The sequence below is a fragment of the Cebus imitator genome, unplaced genomic scaffold, assembly GCF_001604975.1.
Source record: "Cebus imitator isolate Cc_AM_T3 unplaced genomic scaffold, Cebus_imitator-1.0 Scaffold24, whole genome shotgun sequence".
Classification (NCBI taxonomy): domain Eukaryota; kingdom Metazoa; phylum Chordata; class Mammalia; order Primates; family Cebidae; genus Cebus; species Cebus imitator.
The window spans coordinates 12215709-12240748 of NW_016107339.1; the positions used below are offsets into that span (position 1 = coordinate 12215709).

A 25040-nucleotide genomic window follows, 5' to 3' on the forward strand; every position below is an offset into this window, starting at 1 on the left:
TTACTGCAACCTCCGCCTCCAGGGTTCAAGTGATTCTCTTGCCTCATTCCCAAGGAGCTGGGATTATAGGCACCTGCCACCACATCCAGCTGATTTTGATATTTTGGGTAGAGATAGGGTTTCACCATGTTGGCCAGGCTAGTCTTGAACTCCTGACCTCAAGTGGTCCACCCACCTCAGCCTCCCAAAGTGCTGGGGCTACAGGCATGAGCCACGGTGCCCGGCTAGTTTCTTCATCTCTACAGTGGGGGTGATTATGCCATAGCATTGTTGTGAGAAATCAATTGAATGAATATGCATAAGAGCCGTACAATACCTGGCACGTAGCAGGTGCTCAGTGAAGTGACTTACTTAATGTTATTGATGCTATTCAACATGTTATCTAATATCATAACCCAGGGTCCAGGCCAGGAGCCACCTCCCCCTCCACAAAGTCGTCCCACCTGCCCACCCCAGGGACTCCATAGCCCCCTCAGAAGCTCCTGTTCTGCATACTTAGCGCATAGGATACTGTGGACGAGCCACCTGCTGGCTGCCAAGTGTTTTCAGTACTTTTATCTCATGGAAGCCTCACGGCAGCTCTGTGAGGTAGAATCATGATCCCCTTTTGGCTAACAAGGACAACCAAGGAGCCTGTACAGGGCCCCAGAGCAGACAAGGTAGACAAGGAGGGGAGGGGAGGAGGATGCGAGGTCAGGCCCCCAGGCCACGGTGCCTTGGGGAGCCACTCTGGTTAGCAATGAGAAGGCGGTGGGGATGGGTTTCTCAGTTTACAAAGTTCGCTGACGCTGGCCACTAGGGGACAGGAGGGTTGTCCCTTAGGTGGCAGAGGGGTGGGTGGGGGCAATGGTGCCTTCTGGTGTCTAGGGTGACTGGAAACCATGGAGGGCAGTCTTTCAACCTTTCTGAGCCTCAATTTCCCTACCCATGCCCTGGGGTGAGGGCAACCCTCACCTCTGGCTGGAGCAGCTGCCCGTGGGTGAGTGGCTTTAGGGGCACTCCCGTCATTGATGGACACAGCCTCTGTCCTGGCTGTTTCCCAGACAAGAGGGGCAGCTGCTCCCAAGATTACCCCAGGCCAGGCTTGGGGGAAGGCAGCAGGGGCCACAGCCACAGCGAGACCTCTGGGCCACTGCCTTCCAGGGTGACAGGTGACAAGGGAGTCTGCCCTGGATACCCTGGGACATTGGGTGGCACAGGCATCAGTGGTACGGTGTCCAGGCTGGTGGATTCTCCGTTACACCCATGGGCCTGTCCCCAGGCTCCTGCACAAGGCCATCTCCTGTGTGATAGAGCACTGGGCTGGGAGTCAGGAGGCCTGGCTGAGCACAGACGGACAGGCCGTGTCACCTCTCCAGGTGCCAGGGGGTGCTCTGGCTCCCACGACTCCACTGTGAGGACAGGGGCCTCACGAGCATTCCTGTTCCTGGTGCTTCATTGCAGACCGTGAGCGAATTGGGCAGGACTCAGCTTATGAGCAGGAGGGCAAGGTGCAGTTTGTGATCGACGCCGTGTATGCCATGGGCCACGCGCTGCACGCCATGCACCGCGACCTGTGTCCCGGCCGCGTGGGGCTCTGCCCACGCATGGACCCCGTGGATGGCACCCAGCTGCTTAAGTACATCCGAAACGTCAACTTCTCAGGTGGGGATGTAATGCGGGCCCTGCCCAATCCTGGGTATCCTGGGCCACGCCCGAGGGAAAGGGTCCCGAGACTTCGTGGGGTGGGAATGGGAGGCCTCTTCTGATGTTTCCAAGAGGCGAAATCTCCAAGGATGTTCCATGAAGGGGTGTAGAGAGGTCTCTGCCCTAGGCTCATCATCCTGCCTGCCTCTGGGGCCCACCCTTACAGGCATTGCAGGAAACCCCGTGACCTTCAATGAGAATGGAGATGCACCTGGGCGCTATGACATCTACCAATACCAGCTGCGCAACGACTCTGCCGAGTACAAGGTCATCGGCTCCTGGACGGACCACCTGCACCTTAGAGTAAGTGGGAAGGCGGGGAGCAGGTGGAGAGCCACTCTCGCAGTTCCAGCCCCTGGGAGGGAGGCCCAAGGGGAGGCTGCCTCTGATTACGCGGACCTCCAGGACTGCTGCTGCCAGCCTGGGGCTTCCTTCCCAGGGCCCCGTCCCAGACCTCAGTGGCTCTGAGGCCCCCACCCTGACATGGAAGTCAGGAGAGTCGGAGTTCTGCGGCCATTCTGGTCCCTGCCCTCTCCCTTAGCCTGGGGGCTTCTTACCTGTTACCCATTGAGCAGGGGATGGGGGACACTGGATAGAGGAATTCACGCTGGAGTGGAATGGCTCAAAGGCTTTTTGGGTACGTTGATGGGGGTGATGAGGGGAAGGGGGAATAAGATGGGGAGGGGGAGGGCTGCATTTGGGCAAAGGAGGGAAGTCTTAAGGCAAAGGACCTAGATCAAACGGGATTTGTGGCACCGGCTGGTGGGTAGCGAGCCAGTTGCCAGTTCCCCAGCCCCGTCAGAGCACGAAGGCAGCCGTGTTTCTGGTTCCTCCTAGCCACGCCTTCCTAGCTAATAGAATGTCCCAGGGATGTGGTGACTTTCCCTTTCTGGCCCTCAGTATCCCAGCTGGGAAACACAGCAGTGTTTTTGGAGAGAAAAGACCTTTGATTTGTTCCTGAGAAAGTGCTTGTGGACTTGGTCTCTACCTTGCAAGGGAAGGGGTGAGCCACCAGCGAGGTGGGCCCACTGTGACCCCAAGGATGGACTGCAGAGACTCAGACAGGTCCTCGTCTGGCCTCAGCCCTCCTCGTCCCGGGATCCCGTGGGTGCTGCATTGAGGCCCCGCTGTCTCCACTTGTAATCTCTTCCAGCTAGGAAAACCTCAAGCTCTGCTCTTAAAAGCACTTTTGGACTGCATTCTCATTTAGCCTAACCATCTTCTAAGTCGGAGAAAATAGCTCAGGAAACACAGCCCTGGGGAGGCAGATGGACTCTCCTAAGGCCACACTGTGGCAGGAACAGCCCGTTCCTAAGTGAGGCTCTTCGGATTGCTGAGTGGAGAGAGATGGGCAGAACGGGGTGTGAGGAGCACTTGGCAAAGTGGAACACCACCAAGTGGAGAGAGGGGCCTGTCTTGTTTTGGTGCAGTGGGCAGAGCACGGGGGCCGGGGACTGGAACTCACTAGCGGCAGCAGCTAGCACATAGCGAGCACCTGCTGCGTCCCAGCTGCTGCTCTAAGCACGGCCCCTTGCTGTGAGGATGACAGCTCTGTGAGGCAGGCCGTTATCCCTGCTTTCCAGATGTCCTAACTGAAGGCAGCAGGGACTGGGCAGGTGTGGGTGGCAGTGGGCCCTTCCCCTGAAAGTCCCCTCTCTGGGAATACAAGGCCCCTCCACCAGCCGGACCATCTTCATCCCATTCTGACACAGCTCACAATGCCCTCTTAGTCCTCCTCGCCTGTGAGGCCCGGACAGAACGGAGAGGGAGGCAGGAGGTGAGTGGGGCTGGGCTTTAACCATCAGCCTTCCCCAATGTCTCTGTGAGTGGCTCAGTTTGGGCTGTGCTGTGAGGGCCACAGAGCAGGCAAGGTACCTGTAACCACCTACCTGGCCACTGCCCTCTTCCAGGGTCTGAGAGTGTGGCGGTCTCATGTCACTGGTGCCCTGGACCTTGTCACCTGTGCAGTTATTCTTTCATAGATGCCACAGAGACTTACTGGGCCTCTACTGTGTGCCAGTCTGTGCTGCGGGCTGGAGACACAGCAGGGAAATTGACACAGTGCTCCCTGCCCTTGTGGAGCTGACATTCTAGTGAAATATTAAAAAGCATATCCATTATGACTCCCAATGGAAGTCACTCCAAGAAACAAAGGGCAGAGTGGCTTCATATCTGCTTTCTTTGGATCAGATGAAAAAACAAAGGCTCAGAGAGAAGCCATTTGCTCAAGGTCACACAGCCAGGTAGCAACAGAACTGTGATCCCAGGACTTGACCTTGGTCATGTCTCTTTCCATTGGAACCACAGAGTTTTCCAGAACACTCACCACCGCCCGTGCCCTCCAGGGCAGTCTTTCCCCTGCAGTTGCAGGGCTGCAGGGCACAGGGACCGTCTGCCTCCGCATTCCTGCAGGACAGGTTGCACTTGTCCTTGCCCCGTGCCTTTGGCTTCTGAGGTAGTCCACAGCCTGTCATGCCCAGAGTCACAGGACAACCTTCCTTGAGGTTTCCTTCCTACCTTGCCACGGGGCATCCCTACCCACCCCACCTTATCCCTTTTGCTCTAACGCCCTCCCCACACCCCCCAACCAGCTGGTTACACTTTATCAGCAGCTAGCACCCAGTGCAAACGCACCGGTCTAGCCAGGCTTGCTGTGCTCTGAGAGCGAGCCTTCCTATGAGCCGCTTTATTTAGAACAGTCGCTTTGAATACAGCACCCGGGTGTAGTCAAGTCCCTTTGCCCGGTGCCTGAGGCTCTTTTGGGACTCTCACTGTCTAGAATATTGTAACATATTCAGTAGGGAGTGACAACACACGTGTGGCTCTTTTGCTCACGGCCATTGTGTCTTCAGGGACATGTAACTGTGAGTAGCACTAATTTAGAGCAAGATGTAAAGAAACGCTAACCCCTGAGCACACATTAAACATCCTCTGATGAAACCTCTGTTTGCTGCCCTCTGCTGAATCCAACCCCCTGTACTGCTTGGCAGGGGCGCCTTGGGCCGGGCCATAGGGCAGGGCGTCCACCATACTCCAGTGTGTGCAGGAATCATCTGGGAGTCTTGCTGACACTCAGATTCTGAGTTAGTAGGTCTATGGGGCTGGAATTTGCCTTTCCAACAAGCTCTTGGGTGAGGCTGCTGCTGCCACTCTGGGGACCACTGTGGGTGGCAAGGCCTTAGGGGCTGAGAGTCAGGACTCCTGAGTTCTCTCTGCCCTGCCGCTGGTGTTTCCTGTGTTTCTAGATTGTCACTACTGCTTTCTGGGCTCAGTTTCTTCATATGAGTCTTGAGAGTTTGGGGTTCAATCAGGATTCCCTATAGGCCGATTATGTGTGAGTTATGCCGGAGAGCTTGTTTAATTCCAGCTGTTAGATGCAATACATCCCTGTGGGGTCCGGGCAGCTGGACTTTTAGCCAACTGGCTGGGTGATTTTGGTGTGGGGCTACAGGGTGCCCCCACCCAGTGGAATGGTCCCGGGTGCTGGGTGGCATGTTCTGAGGCCTGGTCTACGCTGCTGTCATTGCCAGATAGAGCGGATGCACTGGCCGGGGAGCGGCCAGCAGCTGCCCCGCTCCATTTGCAGCCTGCCCTGCCAGCCGGGCGAGCGGAAGAAGACAGTGAAGGGCATGCCCTGCTGCTGGCACTGCGAGCCTTGCACAGGGTACCAGTACCAGGTGGACCGCTACACCTGCAAGACGTGTCCCTACGACATGCGGCCCACGGAGAACCGCACGGGCTGCCGGCCCATCCCCATCATCAAGCTCGAGTGGGACTCGCCCTGGGCTGTGCTGCCGCTCTTCCTGGCTGTGGTGGGCATCGCGGCCACGTTGTTCGTGGTCATCACCTTTGTGCGCTACAACGACACGCCCATCGTCAAGGCCTCGGGCCGCGAACTGAGCTACGTGCTGCTGGCGGGCATCTTCCTGTGCTACGCCACCACCTTCCTCATGATCGCCGAGCCCGACCTCGGCACCTGTTCGCTGCGCCGCATCTTCCTGGGGCTAGGCATGAGCATCAGCTACGCGGCCCTGCTCACCAAGACCAACCGCATCTACCGCATCTTCGAGCAGGGCAAGCGCTCGGTCAGTGCCCCGCGCTTCATCAGCCCCGCCTCGCAGCTGGCCATCACCTTCAGCCTCATCTCGCTGCAGCTGCTGGGCATCTGTGTGTGGTTTGTGGTGGACCCCTCCCACTCGGTGGTGGACTTCCAGGACCAGCGGACGCTCGACCCCCGCTTCGCCAGGGGTGTGCTCAAGTGCGACATCTCAGATCTGTCACTCATCTGCCTGCTGGGCTACAGCATGCTGCTCATGGTCACATGCACCGTGTACGCCATCAAGACACGCGGCGTGCCCGAGACCTTCAACGAGGCCAAGCCCATTGGCTTCACCATGTACACCACCTGCATCGTCTGGCTGGCCTTCATCCCCATCTTCTTTGGCACCTCGCAGTCAGCCGACAAGGTCAGTGGTGGGGGCTGGGGGTGGACAGCAGTGGGTGAGGGCAGTGAGCAGGGGGCAGCCTCCTGAGGCTGGCTGGCCTCTCCTCTGCTCCGGAAATGCCTTCTTTCATGCCATTCTGCCTTCTCTCTCAGTTCCAAGTTTTCTCTCTGGGTTCTGGGTTTTCCCTCCTCTTTCTCTGTTCTTGCCCCCTCCCTCTTCTCTCTCCCCCTTTCTCTCTGTCTCATGTCTCCTTTTCTCTCCTCCTCTCTCCTTCAGCCCCCCTTCACTCCCTCTTTCCATCATCCTCCTGTTTTCCTTCCCCCCTCCTCCTCTCTCTCCCAGTCTCTCCATCTCTGCTTTCCCTACCCCATCTCCTTCCCTCCTTTCCTACCCCTGTTCTCGTGCCCTTTCCCCTCTCCTCTCTCTCAGCCTGAGAGGCCGCACCGTCTTTCATTCTTCCTTCTTTTCTAGGCCCCTTTCTCTTCTCTCTCCCCACTCAGCCCTGTCTTCCTTTCGGTCCACTCCTCTCTTCCCCCTCCTCCGTCTACTCCTCACAAGATCCCCATGGGACCCTCCCTGTCTCCCTAGCCCCAGGCTGACCCAGAAGCCCAAAGGCTAGGGCCTGGCAGAGGGCCCTTCCTTCCCTTGGCCAGAGCTGCAGAGTGGCTACCTCAGCCTCCTGTTGGCCTGGCCTAAGGACCTGGGCACACCCCAAGAGTCCTGTGTGTTCTGCCCACATCCCAGCCCTAGTGCTGGCTGGGTGACTTGTGGGTTTTATCTTGAAGGACTGGGAGTCACTGAAGGCAGGGGCATCATGTTGAACCAAGGGCCCCAGGTCTTGGTCTGAGCTCCGTGTATAAGTGTGGGATCTGGGAAAGCCAGTTGGCCTCCCTCGCCTCAGTTTCTTCATCAGTAAATTGGGGCCACGTCCCTTCTCCTGTAGTCATAATCACATGATATAGTGGGTGCACAGACAGTTAATACACTGTAAGGAGCATGGAGCCGAGGAAGCCAGAGGGGTGAGGGACGAGGTCAGAGAGGTGACAGGGCAGATGGTGGCAATGACATTGGCTTTTATCATGAGTGAGAAGAGGGGCTGCTGCGGTCTTCTGAGCAGGCGAGGGTGCTATCTGATGTAGGTTGGGAAGGACCCCCTGGCCGCCAAGAGCAGCTGTGAGAAGGTCACTGTCATGCTCTGCAGGAGAGGGTGTCCCAGCAGGTGCAGTGGGGAGTCGGGGAGTTGGACCTGTGTGGAGACTGGCTGGCCAGATTTCCGATGGATGGCACATTGGATGGGAGACCAGGAGAGTCAAGGAGGACAGCACGCTTCGAGGCCTGAACAATCAGGAAGGAAGGGGTTTCCCGTGCTATGGAGAAGACAATGAGAGGAGCCTGTGAGGGGGCAGGAGAGGGCATCCTTTGGATGTCCTAAGTTTGGGATGCTCATTAGACATCCAAGTGCAGCTGCCAAGTCAGTGATTGAATATAGCAGTCTGGAGTTCAGGGGCAAGTTCTGGGCTGTAGACATTACTGAAAAGTCATCAGCCTGAGGCTGGCATCTAAAGCTATGAGTGCATGGCCAGGTGCAGTGGCTCACGCCTGTAATCCCAGCACTTTGGTAGGCCAAGGCAGGTGGATCCCATGAAGTCAAGAGTTTGAGACTAGCCTGACCAACATGGTAAAACCTTGTCTCTATGAAAAAAACAAAAAAGAAGCCAGGTATGGTGGCTCATGCCTGTAATCCAAGCTATTCTGGAGGCTGAGGCAGGAGAAACACTTGAACTTGGGAGATGGAGGTTGCAGTGAGTCAAGATTGCACCACTGTACCCCAGCCTGGGTGACAGAATGAGACTTCATCTCATTTAAAAAAAAAAAAAAAGCTACGACCGCAGGTCCAAGTTTGCAGGGATGCCTGGTCTTCAAAGCTGCGATGGGATGGGGTGCTCGTCATGTGCCAGACACTCCATCTAACAGCCGTTAGGCCCCATGGCCGCTGGTCAGGGTAGGTCTCATCACCCACTGCTTACAGATGCGGACACGGGCACAGAGAGGGGGAGCGACTTGCCTTGGTGGCACAGCTGGACTTGACCCTACTTTGTCTACCTTGAGCGCACCCTCCATCCCCAGCACACCCCTCCCCGCTGCAACTCTGGGATACCTCATGCCTTGGGACTTCCTCGGTTGGTGCCCACCTCTTTTCTAACAGCTCCTCAAGGGCCATCTTCCAATGGGGGCCCTATGGGAGGCACTAAGAGGCAGACCTTGGGGCTGGCAGTGAGTATCCTAAGACCTGAGATCTGAGACAGGGCCTGCTTCAGCAGGAGGATCCCACCTTGCATGCCTGAGCCACACAGCCACCGTGCAGCCACTGCGCCCGGCCGGTGCTGTGAGCTGGGTCTCTGGCCCCACCAGGCATGCTGTGGGAGATCTTCCCTGCTGAGTGCAGCTGCAGGCAGAGGCCTTCACGCTGCTCAGTGCTCATGATCCCCATGGAGCCAGCAGGGAGGCCATCTCGCATCCCAGGAAGCTGGCAGCTTGAGAAATTACCCTCCATAATACCAGGAGGCCCCTTCCCACATCTCCTCAAGGAGTAAAGGTACCTGCCTGGGAGGCCCACACATGGTGGCTAAGCCCCTCCCTCCACCTTGCCATAATTCCCCCTGGCTGATACCCTGTCATCCCAGGATATCAGGCCCTCCCACCTCCAGTTGATGCAGCCCAGCCCCCCAACTCAGCCTCCCTACCCTTTGCAATCTCTCCAGGTGACCTGCCCTCCTCTGATTCCTGCCTTTTTAGGAGGCTTCCCTGGCCCTGCTGTGAAAGGAGTCCCTGAGATGGTCAGTTCACAGTCTGAGAGGGGGACAGGGACTTGTTCCAGGTCATATGACAGGCTGGCCTCACACTAATGTGCTCTCTCCCTGGTGGCCTAGGACATGGGACATGCCCCTCTCCCGCTCTGGGCCTCTGAATGAGGAGGGGGTGGAGGAGATATGCTTTGCAGTTGCTGTGGTTCAGACTCCCAGGCTTCTTAGAGACTCAGGGAACCCTGGGGCTGTGTCTGGGCTGTGTCATGCCGAGCTGCAAGATGCCCCAGTGCAGGCTGCAGGTCTGGCTGCTGAGTGTGTGTTTGCGTGTAGATCAAGTGGGGTGTGGCTGTTGTAGGCGTTGTGGTGTGCATACACAGGTGTGTGTGCCTTTTTACGCATGTGCGTGCTCAGTGGTGCATGTGTGTTGTGTGTGTGCACAGGTGTGTGCCCATGTGCATGCAGATTGAGGGGCTGGGCTGATGGGTGTGCCAAGGGTATGTAGCTGCTGGTGTGTGCATGGATGGGTGGGTTGAGTATGTGTGCCCAGGGGTGTTTGTGCGCACAGGTGTGCAGATGTGTGAGTGCAAATGTTAGTGTGTGCCCGTGGATGTGTGTAGATGTGTGTGAGTACATTTGTTTCTATATATATGTGTGTACCTGGCTGTGAAGGGGTGCGTGAGCCCAGCGAGTCGGATGCAGGGGTGCAGCTGTGAGCTCAGGTGTATGTGTCAATGCAGATAGGTACGTGTATGTTGATGTGTGTGTGAGCAGGCATGCATGTGTGCACACATGTACTTGCACGTGCTCAGCTGCACCCATTCCCCCGGGGTGCGGGTGCCGGCGCAGAGTAAAGCTGTCTGTGCTGCTCTGGTGAGCAGGCGGATGGATTTCCCAGCCTTAGCCCAGATTTCCAAGGCTTAACACTGCAGCCATTTGGAATTACACTGAGCAGGCTTTCTCCGCTCTATGGGGTTACTGCTCAGTCATGCTTGTGTAGGATGTGGCTGCAGAGGCAGGCAGGGTGTGGGGAAGTTCATGTGTCTGGTTTGTACAGATACTGAGGATCTCGGTTCCTATCGGGGTTGGCCTGCAGAAGCACAAGGCAGGCAGAGCTCCTTGGTGCCCCCACCGGGGCCCCTTGAACCCTGTACCCCCAAGCCTAGCACAAAAGCAGGAAATCATCATCCACATCCACAGCTCCTCCTTCTTGTGCCCTTTCCTCACCCCAGCTGTCCTCGGTCCTCCCACATCAAACCCAGCTCAGACCACATCCTTCACTGTGGGGAGCACGTGCCTAGTGAGGCTGAATGCAGGATTCCTCACAGAGGACGGGGTGCAGCGAGGGCCCATCCACACAGGGGAGCTGGGGTGGTGGGAGTCCAGGCACCAGCAGGCTGAGAGGGTGGGTGGGAGAGGAGGGGAGATCACAGCCAGAAGGCCGCCTCTCATTCCGCCTGCCTTTAAGACCCTCATGGTGCCTGGGTCCGGCGCCCTGGGAGTGCCAGCTGGGGTCTAGAGGACCACTGTTTTTCTGATAAGGGTTAACTTGCTACCACCTCCTGGTGGCCATGTGTGCCTTCACAGAGGGGCTCAAGAAACACTGTCTGACCCAGAGGTAGGCTCTTGTGGCGGGGCTCCAATTCCACACCCTGGGGCAAGGATCGGAACTGGGGGTGGGCAGCCCCGCTCCCTCCTGCTGTGTACAGGGCCTACCTCCCAGCAGGGGATGGCTAGAGGAGCCCCCAGGGCCATGCTGGGATGGAGGGGTTTGATCTTTTTATACCCCATCTTGTATTTTGTTTGCAGAAAGGCTCTTAGGCTGAAAAACAAAACAGAACACCAATGACTGTGCTCACGCCTGTGTTCCGAGCTGGCTGTATAATTTTCAGGGCCCAGCACAAAACGAAAACGACGGGCCCACTGTTCAGAAATTGTCCACAATTCAATATGGTGGCAGCAGGACCTTAAAGCGAGAGCTGGCCCTTGTAGGCACAGGCCCCGGGGTGACTGCACAGTTGTACACCCATAGCGCTGGCCCTGTCTGTGTTCACGGAGGGGCGTCTGGTGCCCAGAGAGGGGAGGAAACTTGCCAGCATCCCACAGTGGGCTGGGGCTGAGTAGATTCTGGAACCTGGGCCACTGACCCTCAACATGGAACTGTGTCCCCTGCAAGGGTTCCTCTGCCTCTATCCCGGTCCCTGGTCCCACCAACTCCATACGGCCCATTGCACTCCACCCATCAACAAGGAGCGGGCATGGAATACAACCCCTATACCCAAGAACCCCCCATGTGAGAGGAGAGCCAGCCCCTGCCCTCAGGGAATCCTGATGTAATGAGGGAGACACACCTTGTCCCCAGGGAGCTACCACCCCATGGTGAAGACCCAGACGACAAGCCAATCCTCCACTAGTCCAGGACTCTATGATATTTCCCACGGGTCTGTTTTGATGCTCTGGAGCCTCTCCCCGCTCTCTCTCACCCTCATCACCCCGCCCTCTCTCACCCTCATCACCCCGCCCTCTCTCACCCTCATCACCCCGCCCTCTCTCACCCTCATCACCCCGCNTCTCTCACCCTCATCACCCCGCCCTCTCTCACCCTCATCACCCCGCCCTCTCTCACCCTCATCACCCCGCCCTCTCTCACCCTCATCACCCCGCCTCCTCTCACCCTGATATCTTGGGCAGGAGAGACGGCCAGCATCCCCCTGCCATCTGGTCATGATCTTTCCCTCTGGGAGAGCCCCACGCCCAGGGTTGAGAGTGTAGGCGGTGTATGAGGATGGAGGCCTGTCTGTATCTGGAGGGGCCTGTGCTTACTGGGGGACAGGCTTTCATTTCCCCTGGGCCTGTGACATTTTCCTGAACCAGTGTCTGCTCTCGGCCTCCTTCCCCTCGGAGCTGTGCCTGACGTGGGCCACGCTGGCCTGGAGGCTGGGCTTTGAAAAGCGTCAGCGCCTTGGCTCGGGCATGTCATAGCTGCCAGGCCGTCCCCCATGTCCCCCATGTCTCTTCTCAGTTTCACCTCAGTGCGTGCGATCACTAAAAGCAACTTTCACGTGGCTTTACGGTCTGTGCCTGGGGTTCCCTCACGGTTTAGGTGAGGTAGCTCCTTTTGGCCCATTGCACTGAGGAAAAAACTGAGGCCCACAGAAGGGCGGGACTCTCCTTTTAGGCCCTGCAGCTTTTCTAGCCCCTCTCTCAAAGGTAGGAAACCCAGGGCAGGGTGGCTGGAAATGAAGGTCGTGCCATCCAGTGTTATGAGGCATTTATGGAGGGGCGTGCAAGGGACAGGGAGGAATGTAAGAACATGAAGACCTGGTCCGTACATGGGGGGTAGTGCCAGATGGGGCCAGGGCCCCTGCGCCTTCAGGACACAAGTCCAGACCTGTGTCCACACTGCTTGTCTGGGTGTAAGAAATGAAAGGTGTCATGGGTGCTCATAGAGCTGGGGGTCAGGAGAGGCTTCCTGGAGGAGGTGGCACATCAGCCACATGCCAGGGCAGGGCCGAGCTCAGAACGAGCAGATTTGGGGAAGAGCACTTCCTGCCTCCCTCATGCCCAGACCTGGGAGGCTTAGCCTGGGTCTCCTTTGGTCCCACCTTGGCTGAGGGGTTCAGAGGGGCAGCTGAGGCCTGGAGAACCTGGAGGAAGCGGGAGGCAGGGAGGGGAATCCCAGACGGGGAACAGTGGGAATTGCCGGGCCCTGCCTGGAAGACTTTACTGTTGTAAAATGGATTATCCGACACCCAGATTAATGGGCTTTCATTTTGCTAAACATCTGTCACCGTTAGTGCTGGCGAGCGAGCGTGAAACGAGCTCTGACTGCTGCCACCACCATATTGCGATGGGCGCCGAGGATCCTGGGCTCTGCACCGGGGGACAGTCGGTGGGGGGCAGTCACCGAATGGGGGCTTGGTCTGAGGGGCTGTGGCATGGTCACGGGGTGTTATTCCAAGGCACCAGGGGGTGCTCCTCTCACCCTCAGCCCTGAGAAGGGCCGGCTGTGGTCTCCTGAGAGCCCCTCCTCAGGCGCTCCGCCTCTACACAGCAAATAACAGCGGTAAGCTGAAATGGCACTTACCATGTGCCAGATGTTTTCCACACTTTTTAAACATTTATTAAGTCACTTAATTCTCACAACGGCCCTAGGAGGTAAGTACTGTCATGATCACGCCCATATTATATATGAGGAAACTGAGGCACAAGGATGTGATGTGTCCAACATCACACAGCTGGAAGTGGTGAGCCAAGATTTGAATACAGAAACCCTGGTCTGCAGTCCCAGCTCCATGCCACGACTCCCTGATGCCTGAAGGCAGCGGGATGCAGGGTGGGGTCCCCATGTGCGTCTCTGGGTGGGAACTGGCAGGGGTCAGGGCCCGCAGTCGGGGCGGAGCCTGCTCTGACGCCACCCTGCCCTCCGCCAGCTGTACATCCAGACGACGACGCTGACGGTCTCGGTGAGCCTGAGCGCCTCGGTGTCCCTGGGAATGCTCTACATGCCCAAGGTGTATATCATCCTCTTCCACCCGGAGCAGAATGTGCCCAAGCGCAAGCGCAGCCTCAAAGCCGTCGTCACGGCGGCCGCCATGTCCAACAAGTTCACGCAGAAGGGCAACTTCCGGCCCAACGGCGAGGCCAAGTCTGAGCTCTGCGAAAATCTGGAGGCCCCAGGTGAGCTGCTGGGCCCCATTCTGTCCCCTCGGGCCCGGGGCCGGGCTCCTTTTGCAGCAGGTCGGCCGAGTTTCCGCCCCGCCCCGCCCCATGCCGCATCCTGGGGAGGCGGCGGGGGACACTGGGGGAACCCTGAGGCTACAGGTGGGGACCACCCTCTCAGGGAGAGCCCCAAGGCACCACATCAGAGCCCGTTCTGCCCTGCCCCTCCTGGTGGCCTGGAGAGAACCTCAAGGTTCCCCAGCCGGTGCCCTAGCAGCGCCCTTCCAGGGATCTGTGCCCCACCCCGAGCCAGGCCACCAGGGGGCGCCTGGCCCCTGAGGGTGAGCGGGGGATCCCTGGATTTCTCTGTTCTGGGGCCCGGGTCTCCACCTGTGTCCTTTCAGCCCCTCTGGGAGAAGGGGTCGTCCCAGGGGCCCTGCACACTGGCCCTTTGGTAGCCCGGGGGGGTGGGAGCGGCTCTGGGCCCAGAGCAGCTGTAGCACCCAGCTTGGCTTTGTCCAGCCACCTCCTAGCAGGCACCCGAGTGCTGGGGACCTGGGACATGGGCTGGCCAGGACCGGTGGGTGAGGGGCAGGTTGAGGCAGAGGGGCCCGCAGAACTGCCTACTGCGGCACTCAGGTGGCCGCCTGTCCAGGGATTGTCTGAGGAGACCAGCAGGAGGTCAGGCTTTGCGGTGGGAGAGGGCACCAGGCAGGGACCGTGTGGCTGAGGGGCAGGCCTGCGGTCTGGGGCTGGCCGGGACAGGTCCCTTCAGGGCTGGTTACGGGGCAGTGCCACCATCTTTGCCAACTCCCCTCTTCCTCTGGGTGCCAGCCTGTGCCGCTCTGTTGTGGAGAGTATGCTGGTTCGGACACCCTCTCCGTCTCTGATCAACACCGGATGCCTGTGTGTCCCCCTTTCCCTCCCCTGTGACCTCTGGTTCTTTCCAGACCTCCTCCTCCCCCAGAACACTCCTCCCCCCAGCCCCACCTACGACCCTGGGGCTCCTTTTGGGTGCCATGCTGGCCCCCATACAGAGCTGGGAAGGGGCAGAGGGGCCCATGGGACTCCCACCCTTGGCCTTTCATGTCTTCCTGGATGTCCAGGAACCCAGATGAGGCCCTGATCAGGCCTTTCCTCCCAAATGGGGACCCCACCCCTGCCCCAGTTTTCTTCCTTCCCATGGAGACTTCCCTTCTCCACTCTCAGGTCCCATTCCCTCAAGGCATCCTCTCTGCCACGTGCAGAAGCGGGTCTGTCACGCGGGCTTTTCCCCAGTGCTCCTGAGAGCTCCTCCCAGAGGTGACATCTGACTCCAAAGGCTGACACTGCGGGTGCTGTGATAGGCCAGGGGGCCCCATAAAGGGCGGGGCCCTCACAGAGAGCTCTGACGGCTCAGCACCGGCCCTGCCTTCTGCCTTTGCTCCAGCTGCTCACCTGGGAACACGGGACAACTACCCACTCCTGCCAGAGAAGGAGGAGTATGGAGGCCTGAGGAGGGAGACCCTGTATCCCCAAACCCCTGCTTCCTGCCCAGGAGGAGCTTGGGGGCCTCCAGGCTGTGGGGCAGCCCCCATGGACCTCACTTCCAGCTGCTCTGGGGTTGGGAGGGACTGAGGCGTCTGTGGTCACCCAGACCCCCTGCAGGCCTTGGCATCCTCCCCACAGAAAGTCTTAGGGGCTTCCAAGATAGGGAAAGGGGGAGCCCCTCTCCCCATCTCCTGTGTGAAGGTCAGTGGTCAGCACCTTGTGCCCCACTGTCTCTCAGCTCAGTGACAACAGGGGCCATGGAGGCACCAGGCAGGAGCCAGGTGATTGATTCTGGGGACAGCCGGACCGAGGGGGTGTGAGCAGGAGGAGTGGGAAAGTGTCACTCCTGTGCAGCAGGGACATTTTTCACTCTGTCACTGGCGGGCTACGTATCTTTAAACAAACAACAGAATAAATAATTCAGGGGCCTGATTGTAGGCAGATCGGGCGTGGGTGCGGAGACAAGGGGCGACAAATAGGGGTTGTCAGCTGGCGCCTAGTGCTGCCTGGCTAATTGTTATCTGAGCCTCCGGCAACTGAAAGCCGGCAGCCAGGGCCTGTCGTCAGCACTGGCTGACGACACCCACACCCCTTGGCCTTCCCCTCACACTGAGGGTGCTCTGGGAGTGTTGCTGTCCCCATCCTGTCCCCACTGCTGGAGTGATTTCAGCCCTGTCCTTCTGCCCAGCATGTTGCAGTATTTAGAGTGTTTCTGGCTGGGCGCGGTGGCTCACGCCTGTAATCCCAGCACTTTGGGAGGCCGAGGTGGTCGAATCACGAGGTCAAGAAATCGAGACCATCCTGGCCAACATGGTGAAACCCTGTCTCCACTAAAAATACAAAAATTAGCTGGGTGTGGTGGCGTGGGCCTGTAGTCCCAGCTACTCGAGAGGCTGAGTCAGTAGAATCGCTTGAACCCGAAAGGCAGAGGTTGCAGTGAGCTGAGATTGTGCCACTGCACTCCATCCTGGCGACAGAGCGAGACTTTGTCTTAAAAGCAGAAAAAAGAGTGTTTCTATTCACCTCTTGGCGACTCCACGTGGTGCTTACTGTCACCCCATCTTACAGGTGAGAGAATCTCGGCTCTGAGAAGGTCAGGTTGTTGGAAGGGCGACACAGCATGTGTCGAGATTCCCCCATAGCATTGTGGGCAGGACTGGACCCCAAATCTCCTGACTTCTGGCCAGAACCCTTCCTTTGGAGCCTCACTGTTAGCTCGTAGGCGCCCTGGGCAGACTCTGCCTCCCATTTTCCACATGGTGAGACAGGCTTGGGTGAAAGGCTCCCCAACTTCTGGAACCTGTGAGCTGGATTTTCTAGGGTAGACAGGTCGGGCATCAGAAGAGAGGAGAGCAGAGACCCTGCGGTCCTTGCTTTCCACGCGTTCTCTAGTCCGCAGCTGCCCGTGGAGTCCCCTGCTACCCCTGGAGTCCCCTGCTGCCCCTGGAGTCCCCTGCAGTCAGTGGGGATTTGGTTGTGACTGCTGAGAGTTTTTTCCACCTCTGAGCCAGGAGTTGCTGACAGGTTTTACAGGCTTGGAAGCGGAGTTTTATCAGTTCCCTGAGGGGCTGATGGCACCCTGGGGAATTGATTCTCACCAGCCTGACCTGCAGTGATTCGCATAGCCACTGCGGCTCTTTTTCTGACCATGGGGGATAGAATGGGGTGAAGATGTTGGGGGCAGTTGGAAGCCCCTCAGGAGAAGTAGTCTAGGCACGAAGGGCCACCCTGCTCATGTTACAGGCAGGGAAACTGAGGCTCAGCAAAGAAGGGGAGGAGCTGCTTGAGGCTCAGAGAGAGTGTGAGGCCTCCCTGCAACTAGAATCTGGGCTCCTGCCCCCAGGGTGCTGATCTGTGCTGTTCTCCCTCTCAGCACCTCCTGCCATCCCAGGCCACCTCCTGGACGCTGCCCCATCCAAGCTGCCCTGTCCTGTGGTCACTCGGCCCTCTTGGTCATCCAGCACCCTGGAAGGACATGGGTCATTTCAGAGATGCTGATAATTCTTCATGAACTGTAGGGTGCCATGTTTGTTCTTATTCTTTTTTTTGGTACCATTTCTCTTCCATTGGCACCTGTCCAGGTGGCACCTAAGCCTTGAAACTTGCCCACCCTTATCCAGCTAAGTGATTCTTCATCATCTGCTTGGATTTTTCTATTGACAGAGAGCTCATAGAACACTGACTCCATCCAGCCCTGGCCAGGAGAAAGTTCTTCCTTTAACTGAGCTGGACTCTGACCTTCATGCCTCCCTTGCAGGGAGACCTCACACTCTCTCTGAGCCTCAAGCAGCTCCTCCCCTTCTTTGCTGAGCCTCAGTTTCCCTGCCTATAACATGAGCAGGGCGGCCCTTTGTGCCTAGACTACTTCTCCTGAGGGGCTTCCAACTGCCCCCAACATTTTCACCCCATTCTATCCCCCATGGTCAGAAAAAGAGCCGCAGTGGCTATGTGAACCACTGCAGGTCAGTTTGCCTCTTCCACATGTGATAGACTGATAGTTGGACACCACAATCCCCCTGTTAGTGGGCTTCTAGTTACGCTGCTATGACAAAAAAGTCCCAGAACAGAGCAGCTCAAATCAGACAGATGTTTCTTTCTGCTATAATAGGACATGGTGGCTGGGTGGGAGTGGGGACCCAGGATCCTTCCATCTTGTTCTCCATTGGCTCCCTGAAGACTGAGGCTAGATGACCTCAATGATTGTTCCCCTCATGGAAGGGAAAAGAGAAGAAGCATGGGGGAAAGACTCATTTTAATTGAATGACATGGGAGTTGCACAGTCCTTCCACGTGTATTTCATGAGGAAGGGCGCAGTCAGGTAAGGCATCACCTAGCTGCAAGGGAGGCTGGGAAACAGTCCTTCAGAGTCATGTGCCCAGTGAAACAGGGGAGAGAAGATTGGGGGGACAACTTGTAGACCACCAACCACATTTGTCCCCCAATTTCCTCTTCTCCAGACCTGATGCCCCTGGCTGCGTCTGGCAGATGTGCCTCCTTTTTGAGCCGACATACCCCAACCTAGGGTCAGGGCAGCTTTAAGACAAAGGGCAGCTGGTTTCTCCCACCACTGCTTCTCTCCACACTTGCAGACCAGCCCCTGCCCCAGGCAGCAAGAGTGCCCTGATTACCACCACTGAGCTGGCCCCCAGGCCGCTGAGGGAGCCCTAAACCCTGGCTGGGCAAGACAAAACCAAGGGTCTGGCCAGGTCCCTCACCCCTCTGGCCTCAGATCCTCGTCTGTCAAATTGGGTGATGTTTCTTTGGCCTCCTCACTAGACTGCTGTGGGGTCTGCACTCTGGAGGGGCGGGGGTCACTCACTGCCCATGAGAGCTGCTGATCACTCACTGTGGACAGGAATGGGAGGTACCCTGATGTCCCGCCCCAGTCCCAGTGTGGAGTAAAGTCCAGAGGGACAGGAGCAGAAAAGGGGGGCTCAAGACCGAGGGAGACGGGCGCCGAGAAGTAGAAAGGGTGGATGCTCCGAGGGCCGTGCGGCCCTGGGGGACTTGTGTTTCCTTGGGCGTGGGGCAGAGGGCTGAGTCAATCCCATGTCTTAGTTTCTAGCCATGCATGGCCCTGCTCTGGTTTTCATTATTTATTTCCTCTGTCCCCATTCCCCACTCTCTTTCCCTAGACCACTGTTCTATTTTAATGTATATTCCTTACGTGTGCGTGTCTAAAAGGTGTGTGGTTGAGCTTCTGAAAGACTTTTCTTTGATAATATTTTAAGGTTATATGATGTCGTAAAGAAGATTTCTTTTGAAGTGTGGTAGAATTAGGAGGTGGCAGGGGCCTCATGCTGGGGAGACCCTCACACAGGAGTGGGCTTTGGGAGGGAGTGCTAGAGGAAGGCGTCACCTCTAGAGTGACAAAGGGAAGAGGAAAGGCAAGCAGCCCAGCCCGGCAAAGGCGTGGAGGTGGGAAACATGGGCCCAGTCCCTGGATGGGGAGCTGGGAACAGCAGGAGAAGCTGCCAGATGGGCCAGGCAGGGCCAGTGCACACTTTGGGGTGATGTTGCTTGCTCAGCTCAGGACCGGGTGCCATGAGAGGTGGGGCGCTGTGGCAGGCTCTTGTGCAGGGCTGTGCTCTATGGAAGGAGAGTTGGAGAACAGCAGCCCCTGATTCCTGGGTACCCCTGCTCTCTCTCCTTCCAGCACTGGCCACCAAACAGACTTACGTCACTTACACCAACCATGCAGTCTAGCGAGGCCACGGAGCTGAGCAGGAGGAGGAGCCATGACCCTGTGGATGGTGCGACGGGCCAGGGCCACACCCAAGGGCACAGCTGATGTCTTGCCTGCCCGTGGGCGCCCACGGACATGGCTTGGTGCTGAGGACAGCAGAGCCCCCGGCCGTCACTGCTGGCAGCCTGGGAAAGCCGGGTGGGCAACAGGAAGACAAGGGGCTGGGGCAGTGCCAGGCCATCCCGAGAGCCTGCATCTTGGACCATTGCCCCTCCCAGCCCCAAACCACAGGGGCTCAGGTCGTGTGGGCCCCAGTGCTAGACCTCTCCCTCCCTCTGTGTCTGTCTGCGTTGCTGGCGACACCCCCATCTGTCTCCAGCCCTGTCTTTCTGTTCTCTTATCAATTTGTTTCACCTTTCCCCTCTCTGGTGTCCCCGGCTGCTTTCTGTGTCTCGTTTCTGGCTCTTGCCTCTGATTCCTCTCCCTCATCCTCTCTGTCCTCAGCTCCTCCTGCTTTCTTGGGTCCCACCGGTGTCACTCTTCTGCTGTTTTCTTTCCTGACCTCGTCCGCTTCATTCTCGTGCAGCCGTTGCTCCGCTTTCCCTGCCACCCTTCCCCAATTCGCCAAACTTTCCATGTCACAAAAGAGAAAAAAGGAAAAAAAGTCAAAACACAAAAAAGCCAAAACAAAAACAAATCTCGAGTGTGTTGCCAAGTGCTGCGTCCTCCCGCTGGCCTCTGTGTGTGTCCCTGTGGCCCGCAGCCTGCCCGCCCGCCCCGCCCGTCTGCCGTGTGTCCTGCCCGCCTGCCCGCCCGCCTGCCCCTCCTGCTGACCACACGGAGTTCAGTGCCTGGGTGTTTGGTGATGGTTATTGACAACAATGTGTAGCGCATGATTGTTTTTATACCAAGAACATTTCTAATAAAAATAAACACATGGTTTTGCACCCGGGCTCCACATCCACTGAGGGTCCTGCCACGGGACCCTAGGCTCAGCCTGCAGCTGGAGGGCCTGGACCTAGAGGGAAGCGGGACCTGGGCTGTGGAGACCCAGGGCTTGGGGGCTGTGGAGACTGCTCCCTAGGCTGGGATCTAGGGTGGCGTGGAGAGGCCTTGGGCAGGGAGGGGCCAGGTTTCCAGGTAAGGGGCAGGGACATTGCAGGAAATTCCAGGAATCAGCACCTGGTAGTCCCCTCGGTAGGGAGATGCTCTGTCCCCTGCCCTGCAGCCCTGGGAGGTAACTTTTCTGCCCTGCCTGCCGTCTGTCTCACACCCCTCACACCTGGGACTGCCCTCCCACCCCCGCCCCCCATAACCTTCACCTCTCTCCTTCCAGCCAGGAAATCCTCTTGAGAAGTTAGCTTCCGGGGCTGCCAGCATCACAGCCGTCCCCGCCTACTTGTATTGTCTCCAGGTTCGGTGCTAAGACGATGTGTGTCTGTCCTGGAGATCAGTGTGTGGTGTGTGTCCACGTGGGCCCACAAGTGCACGGCATAGGCGTGGCCGCATGGCTGTGTTGGCTGCGTGTCTGTGTGCACGCCCGGTGCCTCCATGCATATGCATGTCTGTCTTGAGTGTCTGATCGTCTGTTTAGGCCCCGGTGGCTTGTGAGGATGCCTGTTTCAGGCCTGTGGCCTGAGACAATCACTGAGAAGGCTCAACCTGCTTCCCTGGCAGGTTGGGAGGTGGGAAACGGGAACATTTAGGGCTGGGCTCTGCCAGGGGTAAATTATAGAGCCAGCGACAATGAGGCCACAGGCAGCAGCTGGAACCGGGCTGCCTGTCCTGCCCCGCCCCTGCCCTGCCCCCAGGTCCTGCACCCCCTCCCACCTCCAGACTAGCTGACAGGGCTATGGGGCACAGTGGAAGGGACTGGAGGAAGCCTGGGCAGGGGCAGGGACTGGGTGTGAGGACACGGAATCACACCAGGTGTTATGTCCCCTCCATCAGCCCACTCTTACTCCTGGCCTGGGCATCTCACACACCTGTGCTTAGGAAATCTCTTCTACCCTGGGATCTGTGTGCAGCACCTAGTAGATGCTCAATAAATGTCTGTGTGAGGGAGACAGGAAGGGAAGCATCTTGCTGATCGTCCTGCTTGTCAGAATGATTCCTAAAACCACCACTGCCCAGGGGAGGTTCCACCCAGTGCTCCAGCCCACTAAGACAGAACTAGGTGGCCAGATCAAGGGTATCTGCCAAAAGCTTCCAGGGCAGTGGAGGGGAGGGTGATAGGAATGTAGAAGGGGGTCCAGCCAGCTCTCCCTGAGGGTGACTCTGGCAGCACCCCCAGCCTGGGCACCCGGCCTGCTCTGTGGCTCACGTCCTCCTGAAGTGATTGATGCTCTGAGTCCTAAGGCCAGGTCCACAGCAGGGCCTGGAGCCCAGGGGTTTAACCCTCAGCCCAGGACTTGGCTAGGTCCCCCTCCATCTGTGGGGCCCCATCTAGGTTCTAAGGGGAGAGCCACTTCTTCAAGGGGGATGCTGCCCCTTGGCTCTCAGGAGGGGCTCTCAGGGACTACCTGTCCCCTGCCATTGGAGAGAAACAGGCCTGCCCTCAGGCAGCTTCCAGCGTGAGGGGGGAGATGCAGCAGACTGTGTCCCAAAGTCAAATGACTGTGAGAATGAGGTGGGTGGAGGAGGGAAGCCTTGGGTGGGTGTGACTTTGGGCATCTGAGCCTGGGGTGTGGAGGTGTGGGTGGGCTCTGTGGGCCTGAGGTGGATGGGAGGGAACCAGGCCTTAGCAAGACTTTTGCCAGCTAGACCTGCAGCAGTTGGGAGGATGGGTACTGCTGGGGTCTTGGGTCCATCACCTAGAAGGCTCGGGCCAGTGCAGCCAGGGCTGGGGCCCACAGCTGGCCTGGGTGGGACCTGCCCTGATGCCTGTGGCGGGAGGAATGCCTGGCCCCTCCCAGGAGGCTTGGCTGCTCACCTTTGGTCTCATCCTCAATTATTAATGCCCGGGGAAAGCTGCTAAGTATCTTCAGAATGTTAGATCTCAACAAGATGTTGGTGGGGGTAGGGGAGGGGTCTAGGGTCCCTGGTGCCCCGGATAGGGAGCCAGCGGTCTCCAGAGACCTTTGCTGTGTGCAAGGGGTATGTCCTCACCCCCTCGGCCTCAGCCTCCTCAATGTCCGAACAAAGGGATTGGGCTAGTGGCCACCCCACCCCACAGCACGCTTTCTAACCAGCAGGGGAACTTACACAGATGCCGGGCCTCTCCAGAACACTGGACCTGAACTTCTGCAGGGAGGGCTGGGCATGGGCACAATTTAAAAGCTCCCCAGCAGATGGGCTGTGCAGCCAAGTGGGCCAGGTGTGGTACCAGACTTTGTCTGTGAAGTCAGGAGGGAGCAACAGTGCCCACTCGAGCTTGCCTGGGGCTCAAGCCCAAGGTTATGCTGCTACCAGCCTGAGCAGGCGCCCAGCAACTTCTAGGCCAGCTGGATGCACAGAGCACCTCTGTGGAACTCCTAGAACCCTGGGGAGACAAGCCGCAGGAGAGAGGGCAAGCTGGAGTCTCAGGTCCCTTCCGGCTCAGTGGTGCTGTTCTGAGCTCTAATGTCCTATGGTCTGCCCCTCCCGTCTCGCCGTCTCAGGCCCTGGAGGCAGAGGCATAAAGCCAGGCAGGAAAGAGGGCTCAGTGGATCACATGCCAGTCGCCCACACCACCTCAGCCTCCAGGTCCTCCAAGGGGTGCCGGGGAGCCCCTGAGAAGAAGCTGAGCCTGCAGGAGGTGGGGTGGCCTCTTTCTGACACCCTCACTGGGTCCACCTCCCAGTCCCAGGTTTCCATCTGCCCGCTGAACAGGAGGGGACACGGAGGCACTCCCCTGGCACTGAGGGCTCCTTCTGTCCTCCTGCCTGCCCTGGATGGTCCCAGCTGCCCCTCAGGGCTTGGCCCTGGCACTCTGAGCCTCACAGGGCTCAGACCCACCTCCCCTGCCCCCAACCCAGCACTGAATGGCACTCAGGCACCAGAACCTCACTCCAGTTGGCAAAAGCAGCAATTAGCATCTGATGAGGCTTCTTGCTTTATTTTTAGGTAACCTCCAAGGCCCTGCCTGTGTAATTCAGCCCGCCATTGCTCGGCGGATAATTAAAGCATGTCACCATAATTTGCCTTTTTTTTCTATAAAGCCCCATAATTATGTTTTTATTGCGAGTGAGGATGAACAAGGAGGGGAGGGAGAAAACAAAGGGAGGTGGGGTTTGCGCAGGAAATGGGGCTTGGCTCCTTCAGCCAGACCTCCTCCTACTCCATCCGCAGAACCAGGACCCCCACCCCCATTCCGGGTGCAGCTACCCCCGGGGACCCACTTAACTTCCAGGACACCTCTTCCTCCTTTTATTCTAAAACCAGCCCCAGTTTGCTTCAAAGTACAGTGGGCAGGGAGCGGCAGAGCTGAAGCCAAGGTGGCCAAAAGTGGATGATTCTTGGGCAGGATATGGGCACATGGGAAGTCTTTATCCTGCTCTCCTTCCTGTATGTTGGAAAATTTCCATAACAAAGAGTTAAACCAAACTCCACTCCCAGGAAAGGGTTTGCTGACTGCAGGGCAACTGGCATCTCCTCTCAGGGCACCTGTTCTTTCTAACTCTGAGGTGAAGGGCTGCCTTTTTGCACCAGGAGATGCATTTCTGTCATTATTTTGGTGCTGCTGAGTGCCAGTGGGTGATCCTTCCTGGAGCATCTAAAATCATTTTCCAGGCCTGCAGGCCAGCTGGAACAGGCCAGGCAGCTGGAACAGGCCGGCCAGCTGCCCACGTGGTTTGAGGGAGTCCACTGCCCTCAAACATCTTCCCAACGCCAGCGTCAGTGCCCAGAATTCTGTGGTTATAGCCTCAGGCTTCTGAGCCAAGGCATGGTCTCCCAAAACACATCAACCAGCTGGCAACCATACTGGAGTTCAGCATCAAGACACCAGCTTCCCTGAAGCTGTGGGACAGGGGACAGGTAAGTTTTAAAAGATCTGGTTTTGAAAGAGCTTCCCAGATTACCCGAACTCAAGGGCAGGCCCTCCTCCGCTTTCTGAAGGCCTCTTCAGCCCCAGACTTCATCCTGTATTCAGTGGGCTTGCTCATAGTTACCACCCACCGCCACACTGTCAGCCCTACCATAGCAGGGACTGTTTTCTGTTTCATCACAGCTGAATCTCAGGGGCTAGGAGAGTACCTGGCATGTAGCAGGCATACCACAAGTGTTTGCTGAGTGAGTGAATGAGGGAGACAGGGCTGGAATGGATACTTAGAGGAGCCTATTTAGCTGTATCCTCACCTAGCACTCAGCAATATCTGAGAGTCTCTGCCCAAAGTCAGTTTCTTCACTTAAGCTTCCTCAGGTTTTCCCCAGAGGCCTGAGGAAAGCACAGATGTAGCACGCTTGTCATTGGGTAGAAAGTGACCTCCATCTCCCTCCTAGGATGACAGGCACCCTGGAGCAGAAATCAGGTGACTTGGATTCTAGGTAAGGCTCTGCCACCAACTTGCTGTGTGCCCTTGGGCAAGTGGCTTTCCCTCTCTGGGCCTCGCTTTCTTCTTCATCCTTAAAATAAGGGATTGAGCTCTGAGTGTTCAGAGCCTGGGTAAGCAGCCAGCAGTGTAGAAAGGGGAGGCTACTGCCAAGAAGAGTCTTTTGGGGCCAGTTGCTATGGCAACTGTGCACACGCTAGGGGGTTGGGAAGGGGCTCTAGTATGCAAACCAAGCCCTTCCTTTGGCTTCCCCAGC

The 25040-nt window shown here is 57.6% G+C and overlaps 1 protein-coding gene across 10 annotated transcripts in view; it reads left to right on the forward strand.

Annotated features, from left to right (window-relative positions):
• The window catches only part of GRM4 (glutamate metabotropic receptor 4), a 127545-nt gene extending 103754 nt beyond the window's left edge, over positions 1-23791 (forward strand). For 5 of the 10 annotated variants that reach the window (XM_037736266.1, XM_037736264.1, XM_037736265.1 and 2 more), the window contains 5 exons: positions 1444-1644; positions 1853-1989; positions 5217-6152; positions 13369-13615; positions 23358-23791. In XM_037736266.1, the coding sequence (XP_037592194.1) occupies positions 1444-1644; positions 1853-1989; positions 5217-6152; positions 13369-13615; positions 23358-23746 (1910 nt within the window). In that variant the 3' untranslated portion in view covers positions 23747-23791. Of the gene's footprint in view, positions 1-1443; positions 1645-1852; positions 1990-5216; positions 6153-13368; positions 13616-17290; positions 17394-19283; positions 20261-23357 lie in introns of those variants that run through there. The other 5 variants (XM_037736267.1, XM_037736271.1, XM_017522639.2 and 2 more) reach the window with 3 other exon arrangements.
• The last annotated feature ends 1249 nt before the right edge of the window (positions 23792-25040 follow it).